The sequence below is a fragment of the Aspergillus wentii genome, assembly GCF_001890725.1.
Source record: "Aspergillus wentii DTO 134E9 unplaced genomic scaffold ASPWEscaffold_3, whole genome shotgun sequence".
In the NCBI taxonomy this organism is placed as follows: Eukaryota; Fungi; Ascomycota; class Eurotiomycetes; order Eurotiales; family Aspergillaceae; genus Aspergillus; species Aspergillus wentii.
In genome coordinates this window covers 159,534-176,215 of record NW_024467834.1, presented here as the reverse complement: position 1 = coordinate 176,215, position 16,682 = coordinate 159,534, and the positions used below count along the sequence as shown (strand labels likewise).

Below are 16,682 nucleotides of genomic sequence, written 5' to 3'. Positions count from 1 at the left end.
ATGGCCTCACGCGGGCGAATAAAGATTGTCTATTGTCAGCGGCGTTCTGCCTGCGTCCTACGTCGAAGGCGAACCCGTGTTGATGCTGACGATAACAGATATCATTATGGACTGAAATCAGGGTGCTCTAATCCTGACTTTTGGGAGCAGGGAATTGGTGAAAAATATCGAGTCGATGGGGAATTGGGGGCGGAGTTATACCAGTTGGATGAAGAAGATTGGGTGGACCCTTAATAGACAAAACGAGGCCTTATTTGGAGCCATTGAGCGTCATAGTCTCTGATGCTGACCACAACGCCACCGTTGATTATCCCCACATAATCTGACCATTATTGCTTGCTTTTTCCCCTATGACATGGCTATCATGTGATAGCCCCTTGACCGACTTGGCATCCTGCTACTATGCAACAATGAAGTGATGAACATGCCAAAAGTGGAGTCCAAACTAACAATGTGACTTGTGAGGATGTCAGGGTGAACGTGAAAATAGGGGATCCTATGATCTCTCCAATGTGTTCCTATCTTGGAATGATTTCCTTCTTGGAACGTTTTACTCTTGTGTGGGGAGATTGTGATCACCGATGTGGGCTGGAGAAAACACCACACTAGGTGTATTTATGACCTCGTGATTACATTATCATGCGTAGGAGACATGCATGAAACAGCATATGCAACAGATTGTACATATCTCATTATTGTGATAGTCTATTCACTCGGGTTTTACCAGTATTCCCGACGGCATGCAGCTGCACTGTGGTCGGACTCCGGAGAAATATATATAGATGCCAGCGCATGTGTAGCCCAACCTGAAGGACTAATGGGATAATAAGTTTATTACTATTTGATACTATCGAGGATTTACAAAGTAAAAAGAAACATGAGAAGAAGACATGATACGATCACCACCATGTGCTTATTGCTACTGCTAGTCTAGATGAAAGATGACCTCAGACATACCGCTAGGAGATGAAACATAGTACAAGTACTAAAAAGTGCAACGTTGGCGATCAAGCGATGCCATCCAACACTGCAGTGATTGATTGAATTGATATTAAGTTGCAGAAATAGACACTGGCGGTGTGTGTGCTTAGCAGCATAAGGCTGAAATGTTCTATGATAGGAGTTATTATTATTATTGACAGATGAAGAGGCTGAGCAGAACCAGGCATTCAGGCCCCCCATGGGCCCTTGGCAGGGACCGTAAGCGAGATTGCCATTGGCTGCAGCCAAGGCTGTGCCTGCTCAGCTCAGCTCAGCCCTGCCAACAATGCCCCGAAACAAATAAAAAAACGAATACGACCTGCCAATTATGTATTATCCCCGGCCATCGTGGAATAAATGGAAATGATGGAATAAGTGGGAGCACCCTTATCCTGCTGCCTGATGTGTGCACCGCGGCCCTGCCCGAATTCCGCCTGTTTTGGGCTTGGATTCTTCCCCTGTCAGGATGACTCGGAACGCGCCCGGATCGGCCGGTAAACAAGTGGACTCTGTGCCTGTGGGACGAACTGCTGCGCTGGCCGGTGATTTGCGGCTGGCATCTGCATTGTTTCTAAGGCTGTTCCGAGGATCTCGCGGGATCGAGGAGGCGCTTGTTATTTAAGTGCCCTGGTGCCTCCTCCATCGCTGCCGGTTCTATCTTCACCTTCCCAAGGTTACACCCTCACCATGAAGTGGACGACCCTTACCGCTCTGGCCGTGGGCCTTGCCCCAGGTATGTCGTCTCATCTCATCCTCCTGAATACAACTAACCTCCCTAGTTACGGCCTCCCCCGTCGACATCCAAGTTACTCCTCGAGCCCTTCCTAACGCGCCCAGTGGCTACACCCCCAAGAATGTTACATGCCCTGCTACCCGTCCCAGCATTCGAAGTGCTTCGTCTCTATCATCAAACGAGACCGAATGGCTCAAGACTCGCCGACAGGAAACCATTCAGCCCTTGAAGGATCTCCTGAACCACCTCGACATCTCCGGGTTTGACGCCAACACCTACATTGACAACCACAAGAGCAATGTCTCCAACATTCCGAATATTGCCATCGCCGCTTCGGGTGGTGGTTATCGTGCCATGCTTAACGGTGCTGGTGCCATCAAGGCTTTTGACAGTCGTATCTACAATGCTACCACAAAGGGACACCTTGGAGGTGTCTTGCAGGCAGCTACTTATGTCGCTGGTTTGAGTGGTGGTAGCTGGTTGGTCGGATCTATCTACATTAACAACTTCACCACCATCTCGGATCTGCAGACATACGAGAAGGGCGCTGTCTGGCAGCTCAGCAAGAACATCTTCGAAGGACCCGACACCGGTGGTATCCGTCTGTTCAGCGAGGCTTCGTACTACAAGGACTTGTACGACGCTGTCGAAGGCAAGACCGACGCCGGATTCAAAGGCTCCCTGACCGATTACTGGGGTCGTGCCTTGTCCTACCAGTTCATTAATGACTCCAACGGTGGTATTGACTATACCTGGTCCTCCATTGCCGAGACTGAGGACTTCAAGGCTGCCAAGATGCCCATGCCGTTGGTGGTTGCCGATGGCCGTGGCCAAGGCGAGTTGATCATCGGTAGCAACTCGACCGTCTACGAATTCAACCCCTGGGAGTTCGGCTCGTTCGACCCCACTGTGTACGGATTCGCCCCGCTGGAGTATGTTGGATCCAAGTTTGAGAAGGGAGAGCTGCCCGACAACGCAACGTGTGTTCGTGGATTCGACAATGCTGGATACATTATGGGTACTTCATCTACCTTGTTCAACCAGGGCATGCTGGTCCTCGACAACTCGAGCGCGGTCCCCGATTTCCTCAAGTCTGGCGTTGAGAAGATTCTCACTGCCTTCGATGACCATGATGACGATATCGCTGTTTACTCCCCCAACCCGTTCTATCGCTACCGCGATGCCAGCACCGCCTATGCTGGAGCTCCTGATCTGGACGTTGTCGATGGTGGTGAGGACAATCAGAACGTTCCTCTTCACCCCGTCATCCAGCCGGAACGTCACGTCGATGTGGTTTTCGCTATCGACTCCTCTGCGGACACTGACTATAGCTGGCCCAACGGTGCCTCTCTCGTAGCTACCTACGAACGTTCTCTGAACTCCACTGGAATTGGAAATGGAACCGCTTTCCCATCTGTTCCGGGTCAGAACACCTTCATCAACCTCGGCCTCAACACCCGCCCGACCTTCTTTGGTTGCGACCCGGCCAACATCACCGGTGAAGCGCCCTTGGTGGTTTACCTGCCTAACTACCCCTACACCTTCTACTCCAACACTTCGACATATAAGATGACCTACTCTGATGAGGAGCGTGACAACATGATCACCAACGGTTACGAAGTGGTGACCCGGGGTAACGGTACCGAGGACTCGAAATGGCCGACTTGCGTTGGCTGTGCCATCATTAGCCGATCGCTGAACCGTACCAACACTGCCGTTCCCGAAGTGTGCAACCAGTGTTTCCAGCAATACTGCTGGAACGGTACCGTTGACAACTCGGACCCCGGTGACTACGAGCCTACCAGTCTCATGACTGTGGCTTCTGGATCAAGCAAGTCGCAGTTCAACCGCACAGCGGCGTTCATTGCATTTGCGGTGGCCATTTTTGCGACCGTCTAAGATACCTGAGAGAAACTCAATATTTGCATAACCTTATCACGAGATTATGATTGGTAAATAGTAATTTATTTGTTCATATTGCATAGTACGGTGTCATAAGAGAAATGAATGCATACTTCATAGATTGCTCCACGTAAGGATCGCCGATCAGCTGGCCTCGGCTCAACCTAGCCTCGGTGGGTATAAATAGCTGCTAGTGTTGTTGTTGTCTTCCACTTCTCCAGCCTCCATTTTTCACCTTCATTCAGACTCAAGATGGAAAACACAGACTGGTTTACCCTGCCCGATGGGCACAAACTGTACGAAAGAACATGGGAGGTAGGTACACTATTCTACAGTATTCCACACCGTCTAATAAACAGGCCCCTTCTCCGCGCGCCCATCTCCTCATTCTCCACGGCTACAGCGACAAGTCCGACAGCTACAATGACTTTGCCTCGGCCCTGACCGCATCGTTCCCAGTCCGCATCACAGCTTTTGACCGTCGCGGATGGGGGAAGAGTGTCCATAAATCATCACACAAAGGTCTCACAGGCCCGGCAACCCAGAGCCTCGACGAAGTCAACCGATACATCCACCACCTGCGATCGAAATACTCTACCGAAAACATCCCCCTCTACCTGCTCGGCCACAGCATGGGCGGCCAGGAAAGCCTCTACTATATCCTCCAACAATCCCTGCCCCCATCCGACATTCCCGACCAACGACCGCACATCTCCGGCTTAATCCTCGATGCACCGTATGTCGGCCTCGACCCCGAAGTCCACGTTCCCCAACTGCAGGTGTTTTTCGGGAAATTGCTTTGTCCCCTCTTGCCCTGGTTCCAGGTGAAGAATGAAATCGACCCGACCGCTATCTCGCGGGATCCGGTCGTGAGAGAGAATTTCGCGACTGATCCCTTGTGCCATAAGACGGGGACTTTGCAGGGGTTTATTGCTATGTATGTTTTCTCTGCTTACTGAATTATCTTTCATCGAGTGTGTATACTAACTGCTGCAGGTTCAACCGGGAAGATGCATTAACGGCGTTATCGGATAAGTCGAAGCCGGTCCCGGATGGATTGAAAACATCGCTCTCCATCCCGGTCTTCTGGGCGCACGGAACAGGCGATAAGGTGACCTCGTTTACCATCTCGAAGAACTTGTGCGAGAGACTGGAGATTGAAAATAAGGAATTCAAGGCGTACGACGGATGGTATCACAGTTTGCATCTTGAACCGGATGGCATGAAGGAGCAGTTCGCGAATGATGTGGGAGAGTGGATTATGCGCTCGACTGAGGTATAGACGAGATACATGAGGGACGCTATATATTAGAAATCACGACATCCGACCGATGAGGGGAAATCAACTCTTCTCTTCATCTTCAACCATCTATCTACTTTATATAACATCAATACTATATACATTCCCAGAACATGACATTCACATCAATCCCCATCCTCGACTACTCTCTCTCCCTCTCCCCAACCACAAAACCCACCTTCCTGTCCGACCTCCGCGATGCAATCGTCAACGTCGGCTTCTTCTATCTCAAAAACACCGGCATCTCCCCGCACGTGCAATCGCGTTTCGTGGACATCTCAACAGCAGTGTTTGATATCCCGCTTGAGAGAAAACTCGAGATAGAAATGGTTAATAGTAAGCATTTTTTGGGATACTCGAGACTGGGCGCCGAGATTACGGCACAAAAGATGGATTATAGGGAGCAGTTTGATGTATGTTTTCTCTTATCGTGGGTTGTTGGGAAGTAAGATGTTGATGGTATAGTTTGCGACCGAATTACCCCCTCCTGGGCCTGATGAGCCGTTATATCGCAATATCCGGGGACCGAATCAGGTAAGTCCATCCATATAAAAATAATACTCTATCCTAATAAAGTAGTGGCCCGATGAATCTGCCATCCCCGGCTTCCGCACCGCAATAGAAGCATATCTTTCCGAAATCCGCCCATTAGCAGAATCATTCGAGATTCTCTTCGCAGAGGCCCTCGATCTCCCCTCAAACGCTCTCCATCGCTTCTTCGACGTGCCCCAACAACACAAGTTGAAACTAATCAAATACCCGCCCCCGCCGCCAGAGTCAGATACGACAGTGCAAGGCGTAGGCGCGCACAAGGACTCGGAATTCCTCACCCTCCTCCTCCAGGGCACGCCGCATACAGGCCTCGAAGTCCAGAATAAAGCCGGCGAGTGGATCCCCGCGCCGCCGATCGAGGGGACGTTGGTGGTGAATATCGGGCGCGCGTTTGAGGCGCTCACGGGGGGTGTGTGTACGGCGACGACGCACCGGGTGAGTCTTTCACGGGAGCATTATGTCGATGAGGAGGGGAAGAGCAGAGGGGCACGGTTTTCATTTCCCGTGTTTTTGGGGATGGGGTTGGATTTGTCTGGGGAGAGTGTGGAGGATTTGGGGATTCCGGGGCATATTAAGGCGACGGTGAAGGAGGATAAGGTACGGACGGATGCGCAGGGCACGTTTAATAGCATGTTCAAGGGGAGGTTTGGAGAGGGGACGTTGGTGCATCGTGTGTTGAGCCATCAGGATGTGGGGAGAAGATGGTATCCAGAGTTGTTATCGTGGGCGTTGAGGGAGGAGGAATTAAAAGGCACGAAACAATAATTGCCATGTAGTAATTCCTCGCAGAACGCATCTCCTCCTTGGTAGTCTTTGTATATATAACTACCTTATCTATATACGCTACAGATAGTGTATGTAGACCCACGAAATGAAGAACAATAAAGCTGCAAGATCACCTGGCCGCCTCCAATGAGTTAGAAGCTGCAGCCTATCTCAGTGACTCACTGTGTGCTATCTGATCGGCGATCTAATGATATCACTTCTCAGCTTCATGTAGATCATCGCCAAGCTTGTCAACACAGCCCCGCTTCCCGGATATTTCTTCACATCGACAACAACATCAACACTCCCAATCATTCAATCAACCATGGCCAAGTCACATCAGGTACCCCCGGAGATTTTTCTTCAGATCCTCAAATATGTCAAAAATGGCAAGATACCACCGTCGGAACAAAACGCCACACTCAACAGCCTCCGCCTACTCAACCGCGCCTGGTCCCCCAGCGCCACTGAGATCTTGTATCGCGACCTCAAAATCCATGGAAGTGATCGAATGGACCAGGATCTCCATCGGTTATCGGTGTTGAAACAAATTAAACAACCACAGTTTTCACCACTGGTCAAGGACCTCACTATTGAACTCTCGCTGCATGCCAATGTCGACGACGAAACCTCCATGGATAATTTCCAGGACTTGTTCACGACCTTGACTGAGTCATTGCCAGGGACAGTTCCAACGCTGAAGAACCTCGAAAAACTTCATCTGATTCTTTATGGGAGCTATGACAGGACATACCTCAGCGAGCAAGACGAAGTATGTGTGTTGGTGGGCAACGCCCTCGCCCAACTTTCCGAGTCAATTCCATGGGAATATTTCGGTGCTATCGGGAAATCCCTGGCTGTTTCCAAGTTATCGAATCTGAAAGACCTACGTGTGGATCTTATGACTATCTGCGATCTGGGAAATGCGATCGACGAAGCAGAGAATACAGATCGCGAAATCTTTGCGTCCAACATCTCCCAACTGCGCTCGTTAGACTTGACAGTTAGCGTGCCTACATGCTGTGGCTTGTGCGAATGCATGGCCGAGTCATACAGCAAAGACCACCCTTTCACTGATTCATACGAGTGGGTATGCAATAGCAATGTCATTCCCCGCCTATTCGAGTATGGCATTCCAAACCTCGAATCGCTGAGGATCGGATGCAGCCCGTGGACAAAGGCGTATCTGGAAATGGATGACTTCTTCTCCAAACTATCGTACACCAAGTTGCGGGATCTTCGTCTCGGGAATGTCCATATCTCCACCGACACTCTACTGAAGGTTATGGACATGAATCGCGACAGTCTCGAGGAGATAATGGTTACATTTATCGATGGTACCGATGCCAACAAGGAAGCCATAGAGAAGAAGCTCAGTGAAATGCCGAATCTCGTGCTCGCCTCTATTTGTGCGCAGAATGGTCGAGGTGCCATCCGGTTCAACCGGAAGCGAGGAATTCACCATCGAAAGCCCCCCAAGGGTGTTTATAACTAGATACACTTGTACAATGCATTATATGACTCCAAGTTGTTTGTCGGTAGAGCGCTTGGGCCGCTCCTGGGCTCTACCAGCTGATCTTGCAGCTTCAATGTTCTGCGTTCCGGTGGGTCTAGTACACATTATCCGTACCGTAAGGTAGATATCGCGTACAAGTCAAGGTCAATGTGGAGAGTCCATCCTAACTTGATAGGGTGAGGTGAGCTTCTCACCTTAGAACTAGCGTGGCACACAAGGTAACTCAACAAGTTCCAAGCTGGGTTCTAAACTCTAAGGTGAGTATGGGCCACCCTCCTTATAAGTAATTTATAAGTAATCTTTACGCTGAAATATCTACCTATTTTTTAAGATAATTCCTAGAAGCTACTAGAGCATGCATTTATTCCTACTCCAAGGAAAGAGTAAGAGGTTTCTCATTAAAGAATGCTCTATATTAATTACCATAGCCTATAGAATATATATATTCTTCTAGACGCTATTTACAATTAAACTATGCGTTTATTAGAAGCACTTTATGGTTTATTACCAAATAATAATAGTGGTTCCATGATCTCGAAGAGTCTATTCAAGTTACATGTAACATGGATCATCGCGCCACGGTGGCCAAGCTCATTATAAGCTGACCCACTGTTCATCTTAAACAGGCGACATGGGAGAAATGGGTGAAACTGAAGATATAGGCATGTGGCCAGTATGTCATTAGTTACATTCCCATCGAGTTGCACAGTGTATAGATGGTAAAAAGTAACTAGTAGTCTCATCTAGGAAAAGTATGCTGTGGTTGAAAGAGGAAGAAAACATTCTATGAATAATAGAAAAAGAGTAATACAGAACTGAGTCAAAGGTTGCTAGACTCTTCACAAAGTAAAACCCCAGTAGAAGCCAGAGTTTCACATGACCGATATTCACTATATTGGGTCGTCACTACTGAAGGCGCAACTAGAGTCATAGCGCTACTAGATAGTCATGATCACATGAAAATCTACAAGGCACACCTAAACCACCAAAATATGTCATATTAGATCACTAGCCGTGGAATGTAGTTGAACATAATAAAAATGGCACTCCAGACACTCTAATTATTATACAGTGTCTGGGGTTCCATGTTTGAGTATTTTCCAGCTTCCTTAGCAAGCGTGATAACATTGACTTTAGGATTGTATTTGGTACCGTAGTGCGGGCCTTGCCCCTCAAAGTCTGTCGTTTCTATTCCGTGGATTCGGCAGGTGCAAAGTCTTGTATGATTTGATTTTGAATTCTGATGACGAAAGGGCTACGTACTTTAGCTACTCCAAAACAGAGCTTAGCCAATTCTCTTATATGAGCTTTCCGGGCCACCAATGCTATCTACTTTCTGTAATAGGAACATTATTTTACTCAAAGATGACTCGAAAAAAGAAATCTATTCCAATCCACGCCAATCGGAGGCCAATCGATATCAACGCTTGGATACTCGGAAGCAGTATTGCGTCCTTAGCCTCAGCAGTTCATTTAATTGCGGAAGCCAATGTTCCTGCCCCTCAGATCCATATACTAGAGTCTCGAAACACTCCTGGAGATGGCATAACCACCATTGGCGATTGGGTGAATGGATACGACCTGAGGCCTGGATGTTTACCGAATTTTCATACTGGTTGCATGGAAAAGCTGCTCGCTTTAGTACCTTCCGCCAACGTTGCTGGAAGTACACTCTTGAACGAAATAGAAGAATTCAGACACCGCAAAACCAACGACGATGCCCCTGCCACACATATCTTGACCAAAGGAGAAAAGGGAATCAAGAGAATGGAAACCACAGGCCTCGGCCTGAACCTAAGAGATCGAATGAAAGTGATGATGCTCATGTTGCGGTCCGAAGAAGGCTTAGCCAGAAGACGAATTGATCAGTTTTTCAGCAAATACTTTTTTGAAAGTAGATTTTGGGTTGTTTTTTCTACCGTGTGGGTTTAGCCGACAAAAAGTCCCAGTGCCTCAGTGGATGCTAAGAGAGTTACTAACTAGATTTACCTTCCAGCCGTGGCACAGTGCTGCCGAATTTCGTCGATGCCTTCACAGATATTTGCCAGAATTTAAGAACCTGAACGTCCGGAAGCCTCTTGACTGTACCCAGTTTAATCAATTCGAGTGGATCGTCAGGCCGATCATCCGGTTTCTTCAAAACCAAGGAGTTGATTTTCGACTTTGTACCAAGGTGACGGATATCGTGTCTCGTTCCGACAGAGACGTGCAAACCATTTCAGCAATTCATGTATCAATTGATAGTTTTGAGGAAAAGATTACTCTTCTTCCGGACGATATCGTTATCGCTTCCCTCGGATCGGTCACCTCGGGCTCATTGAGTGGTACCAACGATCGCCCACCCGTTCGGGAGTCCATGACAGCCGAAAGCGATTTGTGTGAAAACTGGTCACTCTGGCTGACTCTGGGCACAAAGTACCCGAATTTTGGTGATCCGTACAATTTCTGTACTCGAGTTGCCGAGTCCAGGTTGGGAGCATTCACAGTTACCCTCAGAGATCCCGAGTTCTTTGAGCGCTTCGCTGTTTTGACGCGTGACAAGCCTGGAACGGGAAATCTAGTATCGCTCAAAGATAGCAACTGGAAGATTAATGTGTGCCTACTCCGCCAACCGTTTTTTACCGATCAGCCTGAAGACATACAAATCTTCTGGGGATATTGCCTTTGTCCAGAACGCGAGGGTCAGTTTGTGAGAAAGCCAATGCTTTACTGTTCGGGACAAGAAATAATAGCAGAACTACTGTGGCACCTCGAATTTCCGTCGAAATCAATCCTCAAGAATTCCACTACCATCCCGTGTGTGATGCCACGCAGAACAACGTCCCTCCTGCCTCGGATTCGTGGAGATCGTCCAAAGGTGATTCCAGAAAACATGGCCAATCTCGCTGTGATCGGCCAGTTTGCGGAAATACCAGATTGGACAACCGCTAGTATGGACTATGGAGTACTGGGGGCGCAGTTAGCAGTGGGCCGTTTGATGGACCTTGATCAGCAGGAACTGATGATAAAGAAAAGACTGTGTTCTTCCTTAAAACTGTTAGTTTGACCCCGTTTGACAGAGTGATAAATTGTACCTATACTAGTCCAAGGGCCAGATATTATGAGACAAAATGATAGTCAATTTCAAAGTAGAATGCTATAAGAGCGTATCTAGGAGTTAATACAAATCTGAGGCTCACTTGACAGACTATTAGGGCAATTCTTTTCTCGTGCCTAATTTATGGAACAAGGCGAAAGCATCGGCGCGCGCCGCATCATTTTGAACCAGAAGAGGATAAGGGATGCAGCCAGCTGATCTTGCCTTTCATCGGTTCTTCCGTTTGAATATAGTCCAAAATCTGCCCTTTCCGTATTTGAGGCGCCATAACATACTTCAAAAACAGGTCTTCCACAAAATCTGGAATGATCAAATATCGAGAAAGCACATAGTATATCGAGTTTGCCCAAGTGTGCATACGCGTCTCCATTCCCGAGTTTGTCAGGTCATCCACGAGGGAGCATGCTGGGCTTTTTCGAATGGCCTCGTATCTCTCAAACACTTGCGAGAGAGCAGGTGCATCCGGGTTTCCGTTAGGCGCTGCGCGCACGGCTTCTCGAAGATGGTTACAGAGTATCACAACATCTTGAATACCGTTGTTGAAGCCAAGGCCGAGATGAGTCGTCAGCTTGTGGCATGCATCCCCCGCCAGCACGATTCTCCCCAAACTCCAGTGCTGCACGATGCCCTCTTCAAGGTTTGTCATCCCCTTTCCCAGCATTCGTGGCCAGACATCCTTTACCTTGGTAGTCCGGGTCAGAGGGAATTCCGCAAACTCCCCAGCCAGAGCTTCACCGTCTTGTTCGGTGTAACTGCTGTGCTCACTGGTAGGCTTCGGCAGTCGTTTATATAGGAAAAACCACGCACGTTCAGGCCCACTGATATACATGATGGCTTTATCCCGTGTTTGAATGTCATATCCTAGTCCCGACGCAGAAGGTGTATGAAAAGCTCCAAACAGGAGCTGGTAAGTCGCTGTGAACGGGTTTTCAGAGTCCCAAGGTCGTGATGGATCGTCCTTGAGAGCAAGCTCGCGCATTATATGTCGCGTTTTGCTGTGAACGCCATCACAGCCTATGACGATGGATCCATTATAAATGCTGCCATCGGCACACGTCACTTTCACACCGGTTGTGTTTGATTCGATGTCGACTAGTTTCTTGTTGGTCAACACCTTTTCTTTCGCGGCCGTGGGTAGGCAATTGTACAAGGTTTCAATCAACTGAGCGCGATGAAAAGCAACAGGTCCATAACCATGGCTGATGGAAGTGTTAGTGAACAGCGGGAGTGAATTTATGCGACGACTTACTTCTCTCGTACCCGAACATACCGTGGGCCTTCTTTGAACACATGTCCGTCTGTGGTGAAAGACAAATGGTGGTGCATTTCGCCGCCAATGTTTAATAATTCGTCCAAAATGCCAAATTGATGCATGACCCTCAATGTATGAGGGTAAACAATTAGACTAGCGCCTTTATCCTCGACAATGGCCGGTCTGCGTTCTAGGACGACAAAGTCAATGCCAGCGAGGTGAAGTGCGTGTGCAGCCGTCAGTCCAATGGGACCTCCACCGATTACTATAACTTTGAAGCTTTTCTCCATATTGCTGTTCTTCTATGGATGTGTCGTATGAAATCGACGAGGAAAATGGGACAATCTTCTATAATCCTGCGAAGACAAATTGGAGATGCTTTTCAGCATGAAATATCATGCTAGTTAATCCGATAGGAGATGTTGCCTTTCGTCAAAGAAGAGCATGTTCAAAAGGGCCCAGGGGTTATTTTTCAAATTATGGACGCATGGCGGATTGCTTGCGGTATATGGGACCCACCAAAAGATACCCCGAAAGAGTTGCTCCGCCACTGATTAGCCTGGCGATCACATTTTTTAGTGCTGTGATCGTTCACCAAGATTGCCAACAATATCTCGGCAAAAAGCAATTTGCAGCCAATCGGCGCTCGGATGACATAGGTTGGGAGGTGACTATGTGGCTAACTATTTTCTATTGAGGTTTGGGGCTGATCACTTCGGACCAAAAAGGGTTCGATAACTCTTCGGACTCTATTTGGATTGTATACATCATTGACAAGCATCCAAGACTGCTTGAGCGGATGAGAGAAATTGCAGCCATCTCGGGTGTAGAGGCGCCTCAAAACGAGACAATATTAAAGCGATTTGACAATGCGAGAGCGGCCCGGAAACCGATTCACTGAAGCTTTCAAATGATACTAGGACACGGCGTCAGCTGGTCCGCAAACGTTCAGGAATTTCAGTCACTTACGCGTGAGAAGTCTTGGAAGCGTCCAAAAACTCGCATACTGCTCAAGGTGCAGTCGGAGGACGGTTCTGTCGTGATCAATTTGAGACAGGAGGCTGGGAGTGGAAATGGCGGTCGACTTCCTGTGGAGGTCGATGAAGATGAGAGCAGTGAAGATAGTGAATGTAATGGCTGGGTCTACCTGCAGGCAGAAAGAGCCATCCCATTGTGCTGCAATTGAAGCAATATCTTGACAAGTCTCGAGAACTCGTTGCCAGCTCATGAGCCATTCATCCTCCCGTGTTCGACCGCAGCCCAAGATAGAGAGAAGTAGTTGCGCCATAAAGAGATGAAAGACAGTGATGAGTCTCGCATGATGGCCTGCGTGAGTTTCATCTGAAAATGCGTTGCGTTTGGGATTGAGCCAACCAGGTGGCAGGGCTAGGCGAAGCGCAGCAAGATGTCGCTCGACATTCGCGAGGCGTGCAATTGTTTCTTCTTGAGGGCGCAACAAGTGCACTCGTGAGACTAGCCCAGCCTGACGCATGGCAGCGACAGTAATGATGTGGATGTTTGTCAACAAAGTTTCTGGATGAGACGTAACTGTAGGAACTAGTTTCCACAAGCCTTCAGAGTCAAGAGGCAAGTAAAGTTCTTGGAAAGCATCTGTACCGTTTGAGGACCAATTCGATTGCCCTAGGATCAAGGATGTATTTACTAGGCCATCCTCGATCACATACGGCGTTCCTGACGAAAGATTGGTATAAGAATCGAGCCGGTAGATGCACCACCACACCGACCGCCATTCTTGGAGATCTTCCTTGCCAATGGCGCTCCAGTCAGGATAAAGTGCACACATATTTTCGAGGCGATCGAGCCCTATTCGATAGGCCATGCGAGTCAATCTTCCTATGCGCATCCAGGATTGGTGACCCGGGAACTGATGGAACTCGTAAAAAGACAATATACACGCCTTCCGAAATTGATCGAGGGATGGGGAATCGCCAAGTATATCCTGCTCTAGTAAACTCGAGCTCAGCAGTAAGTCAACGTGGGCATCAAGGCTGGGTCCGTCCACAGGAAATGTGTATCCGGTAAGTTTTGCTGTAATTGTCACTATTGCAGAGACAAGCCCTCGATTGCATAGCGAGGTATCATAGGCATTCAGAAACCGTTCCTTTGAGAGTATAGGATTCGCATCTTGAGCAATGTCAAAGTATCGTTCGAGACTGCAAGTATCACTGGTCTCAGCGTGGGTCTTAAGCAGCGAAAGTGGAAATGCATACAGGTACTTCTCTTGCTCTGGGGAAATATCCAACTGGTTCGAGCATCGAGGGTTGCTGGCTGTATCTTGAGGAGATTGAGGAGACAGAAAAGATGACTGTTCCTGGAGCAAGTTTCTGAGTGGGGATGTAGACTCTGCTGGGGATGGATCATTGTTTGAAGCTCGAGGGGTGACGAGAGAGCGACGGCGACCTGTATGAAGTGTATGCCATATTAGCACAAGATCGACTTGCCGCAGAAGAGAGATCAGTTACCAGAAGACCTTGGTGTTCTCGACGCCAGTCGGGTGTGATGCGAGCCGCGCTGGGGGCCAGGCTTTCGCCTTTTTGCTGTGTAGGTGCAAGTTTCCCCGCGCTCGAAGCAGCGAGAGCAAGTCGGATGTCCCTGATCGCCTATGGATGGCCGTTTAATGGATGGACAGAATTTGGAATGGCTGAAACTCACATTTCACCTTTTTGCTAGACAAAGCATCAGCGTGAGTGCCCACTGAGAGAAGACAATGAGAGAACAGAAGACAGGGCTTACCGTATGCACATATCACAAGCCCTCAATGGAGCTCGGGGTTGGCTTTCGCTGCGGCGCATTGCTGAAAGTGGATCCCACTGGGAAGCTGCGTCTGCCTGGGGAAACTCCATCTTGCGTGGGACTGATGGACAGAAGAAAGAAGTTGAAGTTATTCCGAGGACAGCTTCCCGCCGGATGGATCATCGGGACAATTGCGGCACGTGCCTTGAGATCTTCCGGTAGATGCTCCGACGCTAGTCCGTATTGGGAAGAGCAGTTGATGACCTGACCGTTGTTCTTGAATTGCTTCACGCGACTCTCTAATTGTTTCAACATCTTGACACTTGCCAATCTATCAACTAATATGCCGTCATTTTCTCATCTTGTGCGCTTCGAATGCGAAGAAGATGGGAAGCCTTACTATGCAGACCTGGGACCTGACGCCGACGGACCGCCATCTCCGGGGACGAAGGTAGATGCATTTGAGTCTCTCGAGGAGCTATCTAAGGAGGATGGAAAAGGATGCCTCACTGTGCGCAGGGTAAGGTACCATCTGCTGGATATAGGATATGGCTGATTGATCGTGTGAATAGCTGTTACCGCCGCTTCCTAGAGACAATATGCCGATATACTGCGTGGGGTTGAATTTCAGAAGCCATGCCAGGGAAGCTAAGGTGAGGCACTATCATCTCACTTTTGGAATATATCCTAACTGCTGACATACATAGCTTAAAATCCCATTCTACCCTCCACTCTGGACGAAGCCGGCAGCGTCTCTTGCGAATCCTGATCAAGATATTCCCGTGAATGATTTCTGCGCGAAAGGCCTTCTGGACTATGAGGTAGAGTGGACATACCCTATGGCAGATACGATGGAACTGACAATTGTCTTTTGTAGGGAGAACTCGTATTCGTGACCTCGAAAGAATGCCGGGATGTGTCGCCGAAAGACGCGAAAGAATATATTCTGGGCTATACAGTCGGCAATGATCTGTCATGCCGCATGTTTCAACTACAGCAGAATTCCGGAGGACAATTCTTCTTCGCCAAAGCATTTGATAATTTTGCACCAATTGGTCCGACTCTGATTAGCCCGGAGCTGTTCGACAGCGGCACATTCAAAGTAGTCACCAAGGTGAATGGGGAAGTACGACAAGCAGCCGATCTCAAGAAGGATATGATATTCTCCCCAGAACAGATACTCAGCCACATGAGCCAAGGGACGACGGTTCCAGCAGGAACGGCTGTCATGACCGGGACTCCCGAAGGAGTGGGCGCATTTCGTAGCCCCAAAGTCTTCTTGCAGCATGGCGACGTGGTTGAAGTCACGATGGAAAAGGTTGGGACACTGAGAAATAGAATCAATTTTGAGTAAGCGATCGTCAGCAATTTTGGTCTTTTTTTGCTGACGGTTTTTCCGAGGGTTAACGCGTTTACTCGATTTGTTGTATGGGTTCAATGGATTGTGCTCCAGGTAGTTACGCGGTGGGTTTGATTTAGTTAACATGGTTATTACTATTTTATGATAGCAATTTATTTTGTATAGTCGTACTCTGATCGTGATTCACTGGCTGTACCTCCAATAAAATTTCGGTATATCGCATATGGTCTAAGACGGAGATTCTGTCGATTGCGAATTTCAATTGAAACCCCGGTTTATCCTGAAAAGTGGCGTTGAAGATCCGCCGAAGTGGTCCATGGAAGTTCCCCCGAGTCAGATCAACCGAAGCTGAAGGCAATCAACTTTACTATATTACACCGTCTATCACCATAGACAAACGCTATCAATCTTTTCTTTCTTCCTTCAACTGAAATGTCATTTATATTCAAACTTCTTTTTACCACCCTCTC

The 16,682-nt window shown here is 48.3% G+C and overlaps 8 protein-coding genes across 8 annotated transcripts; 6 read left to right on the top strand and 2 right to left on the bottom strand.

Annotated features, from left to right (window-relative positions):
- The first annotated feature begins 1,451 nt into the window (after window positions 1–1,451).
- On the top strand, window positions 1,452–3,690 carry ASPWEDRAFT_37916 (uncharacterized protein). The gene is made up of 2 exons (XM_040834789.1): window positions 1,452–1,714; window positions 1,761–3,690. The coding sequence occupies exons 1-2, from the start codon at window positions 1,669–1,671 to the stop codon at window positions 3,611–3,613; spliced, it is 1,899 nt and encodes a 632-aa protein (XP_040690028.1). The 5' UTR covers window positions 1,452–1,668; the 3' UTR covers window positions 3,614–3,690.
- A 178-nt stretch (window positions 3,691–3,868) lies between these two features.
- Window positions 3,869–4,898, top strand: ASPWEDRAFT_108252 (acylglycerol lipase; the record flags this gene model as incomplete). The annotated part of the gene is made up of 3 exons (XM_040827963.1): window positions 3,869–3,931; window positions 3,976–4,557; window positions 4,659–4,898. The coding sequence occupies 3 exons, from the start codon at window positions 3,869–3,871 to the stop codon at window positions 4,896–4,898; spliced, it is 885 nt and encodes a 294-aa protein (XP_040690027.1).
- A 131-nt stretch (window positions 4,899–5,029) lies between these two features.
- ASPWEDRAFT_107664 (isopenicillin N synthase family dioxygenase) lies at window positions 5,030–6,233 on the top strand (the record flags this gene model as incomplete). The annotated part of the gene is made up of 3 exons (XM_040827906.1): window positions 5,030–5,329; window positions 5,382–5,450; window positions 5,496–6,233. The coding sequence occupies 3 exons, from the start codon at window positions 5,030–5,032 to the stop codon at window positions 6,231–6,233; spliced, it is 1,107 nt and encodes a 368-aa protein (XP_040690026.1).
- A 289-nt stretch (window positions 6,234–6,522) lies between these two features.
- ASPWEDRAFT_404768 (uncharacterized protein) lies at window positions 6,523–8,055 on the top strand. The gene has a single exon (XM_040835327.1). The coding sequence runs from the start codon at window positions 6,559–6,561 to the stop codon at window positions 7,726–7,728; it is 1,170 nt and encodes a 389-aa protein (XP_040690025.1). The 5' UTR covers window positions 6,523–6,558; the 3' UTR covers window positions 7,729–8,055.
- Window positions 8,056–9,114: 1,059 nt separating this feature from the next.
- Window positions 9,115–10,853, top strand: ASPWEDRAFT_49873 (oleate hydratase; the record flags this gene model as incomplete). The annotated part of the gene is made up of 3 exons (XM_040837343.1): window positions 9,115–9,643; window positions 9,798–10,714; window positions 10,833–10,853. The coding sequence occupies 3 exons, from the start codon at window positions 9,115–9,117 to the stop codon at window positions 10,851–10,853; spliced, it is 1,467 nt and encodes a 488-aa protein (XP_040690024.1).
- Window positions 10,854–11,003: 150 nt separating this feature from the next.
- On the bottom strand, window positions 11,004–12,388 carry ASPWEDRAFT_169876 (FAD-dependent oxidoreductase; the record flags this gene model as incomplete). The annotated part of the gene is made up of 2 exons (XM_040830532.1): window positions 11,004–12,045; window positions 12,096–12,388. 2 exons carry the CDS (start codon window positions 12,386–12,388, stop codon window positions 11,004–11,006), a joined length of 1,335 nt encoding a protein of 444 aa, XP_040690023.1.
- Window positions 12,389–12,865: 477 nt separating this feature from the next.
- Window positions 12,866–14,962, bottom strand: ASPWEDRAFT_49871 (transcription factor domain-containing protein; the record flags this gene model as incomplete). Its single annotated transcript, XM_040837342.1, has 3 exons — window positions 12,866–13,014; window positions 13,068–14,272; window positions 14,853–14,962. 3 exons carry the CDS (start codon window positions 14,960–14,962, stop codon window positions 12,866–12,868), a joined length of 1,464 nt encoding a protein of 487 aa, XP_040690022.1.
- Window positions 14,963–15,170: 208 nt separating this feature from the next.
- ASPWEDRAFT_37912 (fumarylacetoacetate hydrolase family protein) lies at window positions 15,171–16,333 on the top strand. Its single transcript, XM_040834788.1, has 5 exons — window positions 15,171–15,372; window positions 15,425–15,505; window positions 15,560–15,673; window positions 15,730–16,206; window positions 16,263–16,333. The coding sequence occupies exons 1-4, from the start codon at window positions 15,196–15,198 to the stop codon at window positions 16,204–16,206; spliced, it is 849 nt and encodes a 282-aa protein (XP_040690021.1). The 5' UTR covers window positions 15,171–15,195; the 3' UTR covers window positions 16,263–16,333.
- Window positions 16,334–16,682: the final 349 nt, after the last annotated feature.

What these genes read in the sequence shown, in the direction of transcription:
- ASPWEDRAFT_37916 (XM_040834789.1), top strand. Translation starts at nt 1,669, where the DNA reads ATGAAGTGGACGACCCTTACCGCTCTGGCCGTGGGCCTTGCCCCAG. An exon ending in GGCCGTGGGCCTTGCCCCAG is followed by an intron (nt 1,715 to 1,760) that starts GTATGTCGTCTC and finishes TAACCTCCCTAG; the next exon opens with TTACGGCCTCCCCCGTCGAC.
- ASPWEDRAFT_404768 (XM_040835327.1), top strand. Translation starts at nt 6,559, where the DNA reads ATGGCCAAGTCACATCAGGTACCCCCGGAGATTTTTCTTCAGATCCTC.
- ASPWEDRAFT_37912 (XM_040834788.1), top strand. Translation starts at nt 15,196, where the DNA reads ATGCCGTCATTTTCTCATCTTGTGCGCTTCGAATGCGAAGAAGATGGG. An exon ending in GATGCCTCACTGTGCGCAGG is followed by an intron (nt 15,373 to 15,424) that starts GTAAGGTACCAT and finishes TCGTGTGAATAG; the next exon opens with CTGTTACCGCCGCTTCCTAG. An exon ending in GCCATGCCAGGGAAGCTAAG is followed by an intron (nt 15,506 to 15,559) that starts GTGAGGCACTAT and finishes TGACATACATAG; the next exon opens with CTTAAAATCCCATTCTACCC.